A 12,751-nucleotide genomic window follows, 5' to 3' on the forward strand; every position below is an offset into this window, starting at 1 on the left:
ACCAACTTGAAATCTCAGTCAGTCGTACAAGAGTGGAGCAAGCAAAAAAACATGGATTAATAAAGTGTATTATCACAATCGCAATATAACGGAGTATTTGGTGCAACTTCAGAAAGTTTTAAACATACAACGCAAGAGTTCTCCATGTGTAAGCATTCACAGTAACAATCTTTAGGAGACGCTTCTAAATACAGTGTGTTAAGAGAGGTGGATTATAGACACTGATACACGCTCTTCTCTCTAGACAACCTGGTGAGCAGCTGGCCTAGCAGTAGGACAGTCAATCAAATTTGACCTCACAATTACGCTTTTCTGAGAAGAGCAGTTCAGTGAGCTGTTAAGCCTTCTCATATCTGTGCACACATGGGTCTCTGAAGGAAGTAGAGCAACTCTGTAACGTGCATCAATATACATGATAATAGGAGTCAAACTAGCCACCAGTACCCCCAGTCCTCACATTTTTGTTTTTCAGCTATACACAAAATGCAAGAGGCGTGGTGACTGGTGGCGTCGTTTGCTCTCCAGTCCAGCAGGGGTCAGTGTGGCGTTGCAGAGCCAGAGCAGAGCAGCAGCGGTTTGTTTTCCTTAGCCGTTAGCATATGAGTAAGCTGAGCTCCTGTAAAAGATGCCCGTGTCTGTCATGATGGCTGAACCTGATGAAAAGCTGCTGTTGCAGTTTGAAACTCAAGAGCTGGAGGTAAAAGCAGACAGAGATATTGATTTATTAATGCGTTTATTTTGCGGATATTTGTTGTCTGCTAAACAGCTAACAGTTACAGTATCTGTGTCTGTCAGTTGAACAACATTAGTCATGTGTTGTGAAGCCAGCTCTAGGCATCAGTGTAAGATAAAATAGAGACTTTTAAACTCATTCGTGTGGTATGGAACTTGTGTGTAAATGTTTATGAAATGTTGTGTGTAGTTATAATTTTCCTAGTGATCGTGTTTATTTGTTATTTTATTACAGGATATTGATTGTTTGATTGTACAGGCTTTTTGAGTGTTTTTATACAAATGGTCATATTAATCTCTTAAATGTCATTCATTTTAAAGCATGTTACCTTGTATCGTAGGCTCCCGGTGGCATTGCTACACCTCAGGTGTATTCTCAGCTACTAGTCCTGTATCTCCTGCATAATGACATGTGAGTATGTTACATAAATTATATTTGATGTTAATATACATTTAAATTATCAATAGATTGTCATAACTCATAATAGTCACTTGTTTTATGCAGGAATAATGCTAGATACCTTTGGAAACGGATACCCCAAGCAATCAAAACAGTGAGTGTTATGTTTGCTTCCAATTAGTCTAACATAAAGCACAATAGATTTGAGATCTCTGATACAGATTTGATTTACAGGCAAACCCAGAGCTGGCGGCTATATGGGCGGTAGGACAGCGTATCTGGCAGCGAGACTTTCCAGGGATCTACACTGCTATTGCTGCTTACCAGTGGTCTGAAAGCATTCTCCCTGTGATGGAAGCTTTACAAGGTACTGAGATCATGTGACTTAGGGTTTATGCTGTATTCCTAAAATGAAATCTATAATGAAGATGGGTAATTTTGGCCTTGAACTTTTCATTTGCTCTGTGGTTATTCTTGTCTGTTTAATTAAACAAATCCTCAATACGATTTGACATTTAAGAAATTGTAGGGTTCTGTGCTTGGCCAGATCTAGACCCACAACCCTTTTTAGCTGTCTATATACTGGCTTTGATAATGTTATAGCTAATGTAATGTTGGTTGGTCAGTGGTTCTCAACTTTTCTGATATGAAGGTCCCCCGGTTGTCTTACAAAAAGGCCCCCTCCATCTTAGATATTTTTGGTGTTTCTGCTGTAATCATGATTTCTATGCTTCTTGGTTTTAATCACCTTACACCCTGATTTCAAGTGGCATAATGATTTCTCATGATTTCAAGTAGTGGCATACATAATGATTTCTCATGATTTCAAGTGGCATACATAATGATTTCTCATGATTTCAAGTGGCATACTTAAAGTACCGGTAATGGTTTATAACAAAAAAAAAAAAAAAAGGTATCAAGTACAAGGGGGTTATTATGTTACAAATGTTCTGTTGATATCTAAAGCAATCAAAAGTTATGACATTTGGAACCATGCTACCCTTATCAAAAGTCCAAAAACCTCTCCAAACATGTGAGAGTTTTACTGACATGAGAACTACTTACGTGTGTAAACATCACAAAGCATATACAACTAGTAAAGTGGTTATATTATGCCCTTTTACATGCCCTTTAAGTCATTATTTTGTTTTTGGGGTGTACTAGAATAAGTTTTCATGCTTGATTGTTCAAAAAACGCATTATTTCATATATTTTACATTATTACAGCACCTCTCTTAGTCTGGCTCGAACATGCCGTATAGTTCCTGTTTTGATGAACCCCCTCCTTCCGAAATACGGAAAGTGCTGTGATTGATTAGCTGGCCCAGTGTGTTGTGATTGGCATTAGCGCGTTCGGGAAATGTGTCGCCCCTCCATAACTGTGAGTTCTTCTCTAGTGTAAATATTACGGATGGCGTCAATTTCAAACCAATTCGAGCCCAAGTCAGACCCTGACAATGTTAATGAACAAGAGGATTGTGCAGAACAGATTTAATGCACAGACTTTACAAGCACGTATTTCACTGGACGTTTCAGAGTGGAATGTCTCTATATGGCTCTGGAGCCGCGCGGCCGTTTCGTCAGCGCAGCGCGGACGTGCTTCCTAGCGTCACCCAATGGGCAGCGCGGCGCAAACCATACATGCAAATAAATGTACAATAAAGAAACCCCTCCTTCCTTAAAAAAAATTGGTTCTCTGCTGAAGTTTAGGAGTTTTTCCCTACAGAAGAAGAAAGACAAGATGAAATGCATACATTTCTTATGTTTATTATATTTAATGCTGTTAGTAAAGAGTAGTGTTGTGCGTCGATACTTTGAAGAACTGCACATATGTATAGAGGCTACGGAAAGAGCTGTACAAAGCAGAAACTTGAATGACTTTCAATATCGTAGTCAAAATCGGTGAGGTCAAAATCGGTTCGTGAGATCACAAATTTACCAATCAAGTCATAGAATATGATTATCTGTGTGATTAGCTTCACAATTTTTTTTTAAAATTATATGCGTGTAAAAAAAAAAGAAGTAATTTAAATGTATGGATATGCAAAAAGAAATTAGAATTTACCCTAGGAAGTGGCACATATCTTGCTCTCAAATTTAATTTCAAGTGGTTCATGACTAAACTTAGCTCAGACATTTAACTCTATTCATAGGCCAAGTGTGAATCCTTCGAATGATGGCTGCTTGTAGGGACAATTTAAGTGTGGCAGTTACTTTATCATTAAAATGCTACATATTGTTGTATCCTTTTCTTGTTCTAAGGGAGCAACAGTTCTTTTGCAATCTCTTCTCTGTATCTTCAGGGTGCATGCTAAAACGCAGCTTTCATTTGATCCCCATGTGTCAGCACCTGACCCACCCAGGCCAAGGATAGGTTAAAAATAACCCTTTCCATGTGTTCATGGGTTCCCTATGTACTGTTTTAAGACATCAACAGTTGCTTTTCACAAACAAATTACTCAAGAACATTTGAACAAGAAATTATTTGGAAAAATAATGCGTTTTGAATGATTTATGGGTTGTTCCTCAAAATAAAATATATTTTCAAAAATACTACTAGCGGTACTCAGAATTTTAAGAAAAAAAAAAGGAAAAGAATGGAGGAGCTTGTATAGAGTTAGTGTACAATTTGGCTTTTTTTTTTTCTTTCTGAAGAAATTAGCCACGGAAATTCAAAGGGTTTTTGTAACAGACAGGGTTTGTTTTCTTGACATGAAACTTGTTTGTCACCACTCAAAGTATTTCACCATTGAAATCTCACTGTACAGGAAAGGGTAGGGGTGTTATGGTATCATCATGACACAACACATGGGATTAAAGGGGTGGGGGCTTTTGCTTCTCCAAAAAAGAGTCTTGAAAACAAGTGGATAGGAATGTGTGCTCTGATTGGTTGGAGGAATGGCATGACACCCTCTGGCCGAGGGTAGTATAAAGACCAGGGCCACTGTGCCTTAGAACAGATCTGATAACTGCAAGAGATCATTTGCTGCCGTGCCACAGTTTATTTTTGACACATTTTTTTGAAAAGACAGCCAGTGGAGTGGCTGAAGTGAAGCAAAAGGAGACAAGTCGACCACTGACATGGAAATTCAGCGAACTGCCTCTTTGTTGGGGTCTCCTGACTCCATGGAGAGCCTTGAGAAACAGCTAAGCTGCCCGATCTGTCTGGACATGTTCACTAAACCGGTGGTGATCCTGCCCTGTCAACATAACCTGTGTCGAGGATGTGCTAGTGATCTTTATGACTCTCGAAACCCTTACCGTTTCTCCGGTGGTGTTTTCCGGTGCCCTACTTGCCGATTTGAAGTGGTTCTCGATCGTCATGGCGTGCATGGACTTCAGAGAAATCTTCTAGTTGAGAACATAATTGACATATACAAACAGCAGCAGGAGGGTGGAGGTGGTGGAAACACCACCACAGAAACTTCGATAAAACCCAAAAGCTCCAAGGAGCCATTGTGCCAAGAGCATGAGGACGAGAAGATCAACATCTACTGCGTGACTCACCAAACTCCCACTTGCTCTATGTGTAAGGTATTTGGCCAACATAAAGACTGTGAGGTGTCACCACTTGCTAGTGTCTATCAGGCTCAAAAGGGAGAGCTGAGTAACGCCATTGATGCTCTTGTGGCAGGGAACGGTCGCCTTCAGGCGTTGCTCAACCAGATGGAGGAGGCCTGCACAGGCGTTCAGGACAATGCTCAATCTGCCAAGCAAAGGCTTGGTGAAAGCTTCGATTCTCTGTACGCAGCCTTGGAGGAGCGTAAGAATGCCCTCTTGGAACGTATTGGCAACGAGCAGGATGAGAAGGTAGCTGCCCTCAGAAGTCTGGCTAGGCGTTATGGGGATCGTCTTCAGGCAGCCACAGAGTTAACGGACACTGCAGTGCTGGCGCTGGAGCAAAGTAGTGCCGCAGAGTTCCTGCAGGCCTCCAAGAACCTGATTGTCCAGACAAAGGATGCGGCGAAGAGCTCACTTGCTGAAGAAAGGCCAGAGCCAGGCTTTGAAAGAATGGACCATTTCACCCTGGATACAGAACATGTGGAGACTTTGTTGGCCAAGATGGACTTTGGAGCAGATGAGGAGGAGGAATTTGAAGATGCTGAGGATCAGGAAGAGGAGTAAATGGGTTGCAGGGAAGGAAGAGTGTCTTGGAGGTCAAAAATGATTTGAGGAAGGACAAGATCATGCAAGGATGGTGACAATGAGAAAGAAGATGTTTTAAATGTTCGTATATCACTGCTAAGCAGTGTCAGCATTTCAACTCGTATCATCATAAGAATATTTCAGATTAACTAGGTGCCATTTTTATACTTTTTATAATGTAGTTAAAATTCTGCTGTTGTCACTTTAGAAGTTATCTTCATACTTTCACATTTGTTTCACTCAAAAATGTATAATTGCAGTCATTTCACGATATGTGGTTATGTAGGTCTGTATGTTGAGTTTACTCAAATGTGGACTTAATTCTTTGGTATTAAATAAAAATGTCAAATTTGAGTTTTGAGTTTATTGATTTATAAATTTTATAATTTTTTCAGATGTATAAACCAAGTTACATATTTAAGGATGCAGTTTAAATAGAGTATCTTGGACTGTTCACAAGTGAACTCTGTACACTTTACTCTCAACTTCTCTGGTTAAAGGCACATGCTATTTTTAAAAAGGGAAAGAGGATGAGATATCGCTGGGGGGACCTTGGGGTTGGATACCAGAATAGGACAAATGGACACCACTCCACCTCCCCCCAGCACTGCCTTGCCCAGCAGCTCTTGCTATTCATGATAGAGGGTCAAGGCAAGTGAGGAATCAGGTTGACTATCATGGATTGACAAGCACTTGGAATGACTGTTGTTAAAAATAAACAAGTAACATACAATAAATCTACTGAATGTAACTCTGTTCAAGTTTTATTGTTGCTTGTGAGGTGCTAAGACCAACTTGTTTTCACACATTGGGTGTATCTGGTTTTCTATCTGTAGAGGTCATTCTTGTATAACATGTTCTTGTCTGCCTGTAATTTCCTAACGACAGTCTTGTATTCAATGCTGACATCCATGGTGTTGCATACCAGTAGCTGTTAGTAAACACTGTTGCTATGAGAGTTGCTATATATTTAGTTCAAGGGCTGGAAGTGTTTAGAAGTGTCTGTAAGCCTTTGAAATGTACTTTTCTCCATTATAGCAAACAAAGAAAAATAAATAATTTAATAAAACCAAATATTTATCTGTTTTTCTTGTATCTTCTTTAGGTTATCCTTGGGTTGATAGATGATGTCACACAATTCATTTAGTGCCTTCACAACATTACTTAAAGGTGTGACAACAAATACATTTACAGACATCATCACCTTTCAATCTTGATAACATGTAAAGCGAAGGTTGTCCTCTCAATTTGCTTAATTTTTTAGCAAAATGATTGTACTTTAGTTTAATAACCAATAATCAAATTTCTCAATGCATAATGCAACTTGAAAGTTTAAACAAACATGATTTCAGTTTGTTTCACCGAAAAATATTTATACGTAAAGCAAGGTTTAAAACAATAAATGCACATTTTGCATAAACAACTTATTTTCGAGAACATATACTACCATTAAAAGTTTGGTGTTGTTAAAATCTGCTTTTCAAAGAAGTCTATTATGCTCACCAAGGCTGCATTTATTTAAAAAAAATAACCAATAACATAGTGAAATATTATAAAAATGTAAAAAAAATAAAAAATACTTTCATATATTTGGAAATGTTATTTATACCTGTGATGTTAAAGCTGAATTTTCAACAGCCATTGGTCAAGTCTTCAGTGTCACATTTTCCTTTACAAATCATTCTAATATGCTGATTTGTAAAATTATCAAGTATGATTTATTATTATTCTCAGTTGAATATTGAGCCCAATTCTATTTTCCCTGTCAGTTACCTTTGGGGCCTATTTTCAGGAAATATGAGATCTCATACACTGTTATGCTGACGACACTCAACTGTGTGTCCCATTACACCCATTTGATAAGTCCCCTCTTCCCAGTATTGTTTAGTGTCTTGAGGATGTAATGCTGGATGGCTAAGAATTTTCTCCACTTAAAGGTGGCGTAGGTGATTCTCTGCAGAATCTTGATGGCAATCACTCTGTTAAGCGGGCTAAATGTATTTTTTATAAATATATGTTGTCTGTAAAAGGCGTAGTACCAAAGAATGTTCGTTCATTCGTTGCATTCGGTCCGAACGGTCCTATAGCATGTGTTCTCTGTCGGTCAATGTGTGTTTGCATACCTCTGCGCAGCCTATACGCAAGTCATCAGCATGTTCACATACATTGTGCAGACAGAGTGAGAATGGCAAGCAACAACAACCATACTCTTATCATGGAACCCCTGGCATGCAATAAATATTATTACACACAGACAAGTTTTGCTAGCTGAACAAACCGAAAACTTGCTGCATCTAATTCCGTTTTTAAGAATTTGTTCACGTTTGGTATTGTAATAGAGAGCCTAAGTCCTTCCCCTTCCGGTGGACCACCATGGGACCTTATTTCGGAAAAATATTGTATGGTAATCAATGGCGAGAGACAACAAATATTTTGATCTCGTTTGAATTGTGCCCTGAATTACACATGATGTTTGTCAATTTAAAATAATTTTAAAGTAAAAAAGTCGCAGTTTGATGTAAAACTGTTGAGGTATAAGACTGTGAAAATAGGTAATTACAAAGACTACAAACCCAAAAGGCGCACATTTGACGTCATACCTTTTCACTCAATGAATTAAGCTAACTTTACTGAAGCTAACGTATGTCATTTTTTCTATAGTCTTACGTTATAATCGTAACGTTACGCCGTCATGCCTGAGTGTTTTGTACCAGACTGCACACATACGAGCAACGGTGACGTATAGTGAGAGATGTAGTTCATTGAGCGATTTTCACATAAAAATAAATGTTACTCTTCTGTTTTATGACAAACTGCGACTTTCTTGACTTTCATAAATAAATTCTTGACTTTTAAATTGACAAACATCATATGTGTAATTCAGGGCACAGTTCAGACAGCAAAAAAAAAGATAAGTTGTCTCGCCATTGACTTGACTACCATACATATTTTTTCCAAAATAAGGTCCCATGAGCCGGAAGCGGAGGGGCGGGACTTATGCTCTCTATACTGTTACTAACTGTACTATATTAGTTTTCTCATCACCGGTACATAACACACTATTTATTGCAGTAACGTTGTCTTCTGGGCTGTGTTCTTTCAGGAGGCATGGCTTTGGACGGCGAATTGCAGGGAGGGTGGGACGTACACTTTTAGTGCTATCAGGCTAAAGTTAGCATTTTCCCAGATGTCCTACTGCACCTTTAAATGAGAGCAAAACGGATGTTGTTTTTGTCCCTCTTAGCTCATCGCCCCTTTTCTCTAACTACTTAGGGCCCCTCACTAGAAATGTTCACCCATACGCAATTGAATTGATTGCAGCTGGTTCAAAATGCCGCTGCTAGACTATTGACCAGTATGTGAAAGTGATTTTTAAAACTATAACTGGCTTCACTCACTCCCTCTTATCTGTCAGATCCCTCTTATCTTTGGATTCTAAAAAAAAAAAAAAAAGGTCAATATAACAGCATTTATTTGAAATAGAAATATTTTGTAACCTGTCTTTACTGTCGATTTTGATCATTTGAACGCATTCTTGCTGAATAAAAGTATTACATTTGGGTGATTGCCACCTCTGGAAAACCTCTCATTTGTTTTTCTTGCATTTTGTTTCTTGTAGAGTCCACCCGTAGGAGGGCATATGGGCTTGTAGCTCAAGCTTACACCTCTATCAGTGCAGACGACTTTGCGGCCTTTGTGGGATACTCCGTAGAAGAGGCGGTTAAAGGTATATAATCCTAGACAGAGTGCCACAACACGCACGCACACAAACATACATAGAGTATGCATATGATGGATTTTTATGTAAATAAAATATTTTGAAGAAATATATTTAAACATGCCTGCAATTCTGTTGGAGTACTTTCACACGTGTTAGGTCATCATTAGAAAAGAAGTTTCTTTTGGCTGTGACTAGGCTATTTCTTGGTCTTCTGCAAAAGCAACTTGTATTGGTTTAGAGATGTGCAAACCCTTTATTGTGCAGCGCTTTGTAATGTAAATGTCCGTTTTTCTTTCACTCAAGGTGTAGTTAGCCACGGGTGGCACGCAGATCCAAACACCAGGATGATCATGCCACAGAAACCAGGTGGGGGCACTGTTTCACTTCTTATAACTAACAAGAACAGATGTTTTTTGTCCACTCTATGACTCATTCCTCCATAAGGTTTTACTCATGGCCCCTCCTCTGTATAAAACCCTTGTTCCATTGAGTTAATGGTTCTGCATGGTTATTTTGATAACAAGCATGTGAATGGGTGACTTCACTCCAATTCCATTTTCATCCTGCTCTCATGTTCGTTTCTGATTGGCTCTCACAGTTTCTTGAAAATTCCTTAATTTTGTAAATGGCAAGAATTTCATTCGTTTTTGGTCACCTTCTGTTCATAGTTCTGAATCATGCTGCTCTTTGCATTTTGTGTTGTAGTGCACACAGCTTTTTATGTGTTTGCCTGTAACTGTTGAGAACCATTTTTACGAGACACGTTTATTCCAAAAACCAGGAACAAGCAGCATCTGGGTTTCTGCATGGGCCTTGTGAGACAGCGCAGATGTCTGTAATGCATTTGAGTAACTGATGATTGAGAAATTATTCCCAGTACTGATGACCTGCAGCTTTCACCAAAAGCAGCTAAAGTTTATTAATTCAACAGTTGCCATGACATTTTTCTTTCTTGTGCTTTTGCATCTGCAACAGCCTCTCTCTCTCTCGCACATATTCATGCGTTTATTCTGTGGCACGTCTTTGTTTACATTCGTATGTCTATGTGTTATAGAGCAGATCATAGAGGACTTGAAGGAATCCCCGCTCCTCTCATGTTTCTGTTCTGCCTTCCCCTCTATCCAGATCCGCCCCCGGTCTCTCTGGTTCCAAACGAACAACAGCTGGCCAGACTCACTGACTACGTGGCTTTTCTTGAGAACTGATAAGCACTCCACTCTCCCATCCTCTTCCTCAACACCTCGCAGATACTCCGTTTTACGGAAGAAACCCTCTGGTGTCCAGGACCCTTCATACAAACACACACACACACACATCCATCTGTCCTGCTCAGTGATGGAGCTGCCATCTTTCTCTTCTCTGTTCTGCTTCTTGAACTCATCAACCACAGTGATTTAGGACAATTTCCAAATGGTTGTACTTGTACAAATTTCACATCTGCTTTGAAATATTGCACTGCTGTCAATATTGTAAATTATTATTTTTCAGCATAAATACTTCACTATATGAATATATTGTTCAGGCCATTTGTGCTGTTTTGATGTTACAGTTCAAAATTTGATCTTTGTGTAATTTCGGTCCAACGAAGACGATGGTTTGTGATGTTTAAGACTTCCATTTCCATCTGTTGCACAAAACGACTCATCGGAATAAATCACCACATTTTTCATATGCGTAAATCTCTATTTTATCATATTACAATTTTTGGCACATCAGGTAATCAAAATGACTTTTTGCAATATTTAACACCACTCTCATTTTAAGGCCATGCATACAATTATAAACTATGTAAACTATATTCTCTTATGTTGATGCAGTGAAAAAATAACTGAAAGTTTACTTGCATTTTGTTGTTAGAAAAAGCAGCTTATCTGATTATTAGGCAGAGTTTGCAGTGAAGGAAAAGTTCAGTGTATAAAAAAAGATACAACAACTGACAGCTTAAATCAGTTTATTTTGGGAGGCACACAGTTGTATTTAAGATGTTTTCCACTGTCTGACAAATGTTTTGTTGACCGTGCATCTCGGTCTGCTATTCAGATGTTTTGCACTGCCTTCTTGGTTTCTCACGCAGAGTGGTTTTGAAAAAGTAGAGGAAACGTACCAGCTGTTGGCCACTGTCACATCCTTTCAGCTTGAGAATAAAAGTGCACTCCATATGTGCTGAAACAATGCACACATATGGTACTGTGAGAATATTAAACCCATCCATTTTACTTTGTCTTTTAATTTAATCATAAACACAAAACAATATAAAAAAGATTGACATATGCCTCATTTGTGTAAGCATGCATTTCCTTTGTGTTTTATTCTGTGACCTGTGACCAGGACTGGCACTCCTGAGAGTTGAATGTGTTAAACTAAAACCGTGAAACCTATAGATGTTTTTTTAATTATCATTTGAACCAGCCTATTTTTCTTGTATTTTATATTTCATTTATGTTCTCTTTTTTTCTTTTTCTTTTTTTTCATGGTTTGTTCGATCCAAATGACAAAACATCTTCAAATAACATATTTCCAGATCTGAGGTCATCATTGACCTTACACTACTTCAAACAGTAATAAATGCAGGCCAGCTGAACTGAAGTCTTAGACACCAGGAGCGGTCAGGGGTCACAGACAGGCTTTACTGGAGCAGCTGCGGTGCGTGTGTGAAACGGCACAGCCATTTGTTAAGTTTTGTAAGGCCAAATGAAACTGATATCCGTTCCTAATCTTTGAAAGTTGGTGCTTTTTTGCTTTTCTTCATTTTTTTATTTTTATTTGACAAATGATAAATCAACATTATTACGATGGTGTTTTTCTTTGCTTAGGCCTAGTGTCTTCATAAAAAGAGCACCCCTGAGAGAGGTTTACAAAACCAGATCTTACCTCTTAGACAGATGTTCGTAAAGTGCTATTTGCCATTCCTAATGAGTTCGCTTTTTCAAGGGTTAAGGGTTATGTCTGTGTCCCATCATGCTACATGCCACAGAGGTGACGTGCTGTAAAGGTGAGCAGATTTCCTTCTCTTCTACCCAACACTCTAGCCTATGCAATCCTCTATGAAGAGTTTTTGTCATCATAGATTTGTTCTTTTTTTTTTGCAACCGCATGATATCAGAATGAAAGTCTGGAAATGTAGGCAATGTTTAAGCATATACCTGCTGTTGCTGCAACTACATTACCTAAATTACTTTTAATCACCTACATTAAAATGATCTCTTTGTCTCCCACTGCACTTTTTTTGTCTCACTAATACTGCACGTTGTCTGCGTCTGTTTAGATTTTCAAATCAACTCTGTAAGTGTTGCCATTCATCAAATCTGAACACCATCGTACAAATCAACAATACCGTCGCTCTGTTTATGCACAGAGAGTGTTATGAACCAATGAGGAAGAAGGGTTATTTGTCAAAACACTGAGTAATAGATTTATTGAAATTAAATAAACAAAAATCCTGCCACATGTGAAGGGAAAATGTTTCCATGTGGGTGGATGAGTCATGAGCTTTTTTTCCCCCCTAGCTATGAAGTATTAAAACAGCGTGTGTTTGTGCAAGACAGAAAAATAGTGTTTAAAAATGGCTAAATATTCAGAAGAAGCTGCTTGTTCTAACTTATTTATGGTGTGAAACTATAAAATCTCTTGAAGTTTTTAGTTAATTGTTGCCAAGGGGGAGGGGTAGACGCTTGTGATTTGAAGAATGTGCAGTGCTTACAACCTCACACAGTTTAAAGTGTGACTCATTTAATTTGCCCCATATGGAATTC

General features: G+C 38.6%; 2 protein-coding genes across 2 annotated transcripts; both read left to right on the forward strand.

The window, feature by feature from the left end:
- The first annotated feature begins 190 nt into the window (after positions 1 to 190).
- Positions 191 to 11,215, forward strand: cops8 (COP9 signalosome subunit 8). The gene is made up of 7 exons (XM_079619571.1): positions 191 to 697; positions 1,074 to 1,144; positions 1,238 to 1,286; positions 1,367 to 1,499; positions 8,898 to 9,005; positions 9,303 to 9,365; positions 10,125 to 11,215. Exons 1-7 carry the CDS (start codon positions 626 to 628, stop codon positions 10,202 to 10,204), a joined length of 576 nt encoding a protein of 191 aa, XP_079475697.1. The 5' UTR covers positions 191 to 625; the 3' UTR covers positions 10,205 to 11,215.
- On the forward strand, positions 4,023 to 5,632 carry trim63b (tripartite motif containing 63b). Its single transcript, XM_079619570.1, has one exon. It carries the CDS (start codon positions 4,214 to 4,216, stop codon positions 5,255 to 5,257), a length of 1,044 nt encoding a protein of 347 aa, XP_079475696.1. The 5' UTR covers positions 4,023 to 4,213; the 3' UTR covers positions 5,258 to 5,632.
- Positions 11,216 to 12,751: the final 1,536 nt, after the last annotated feature.

Source organism: Phoxinus phoxinus (assembly GCF_949152265.1).
Source record: "Phoxinus phoxinus genome assembly, chromosome: 7".
In the NCBI taxonomy this organism is placed as follows: Eukaryota; Metazoa; Chordata; class Actinopteri; order Cypriniformes; family Leuciscidae; genus Phoxinus; species Phoxinus phoxinus.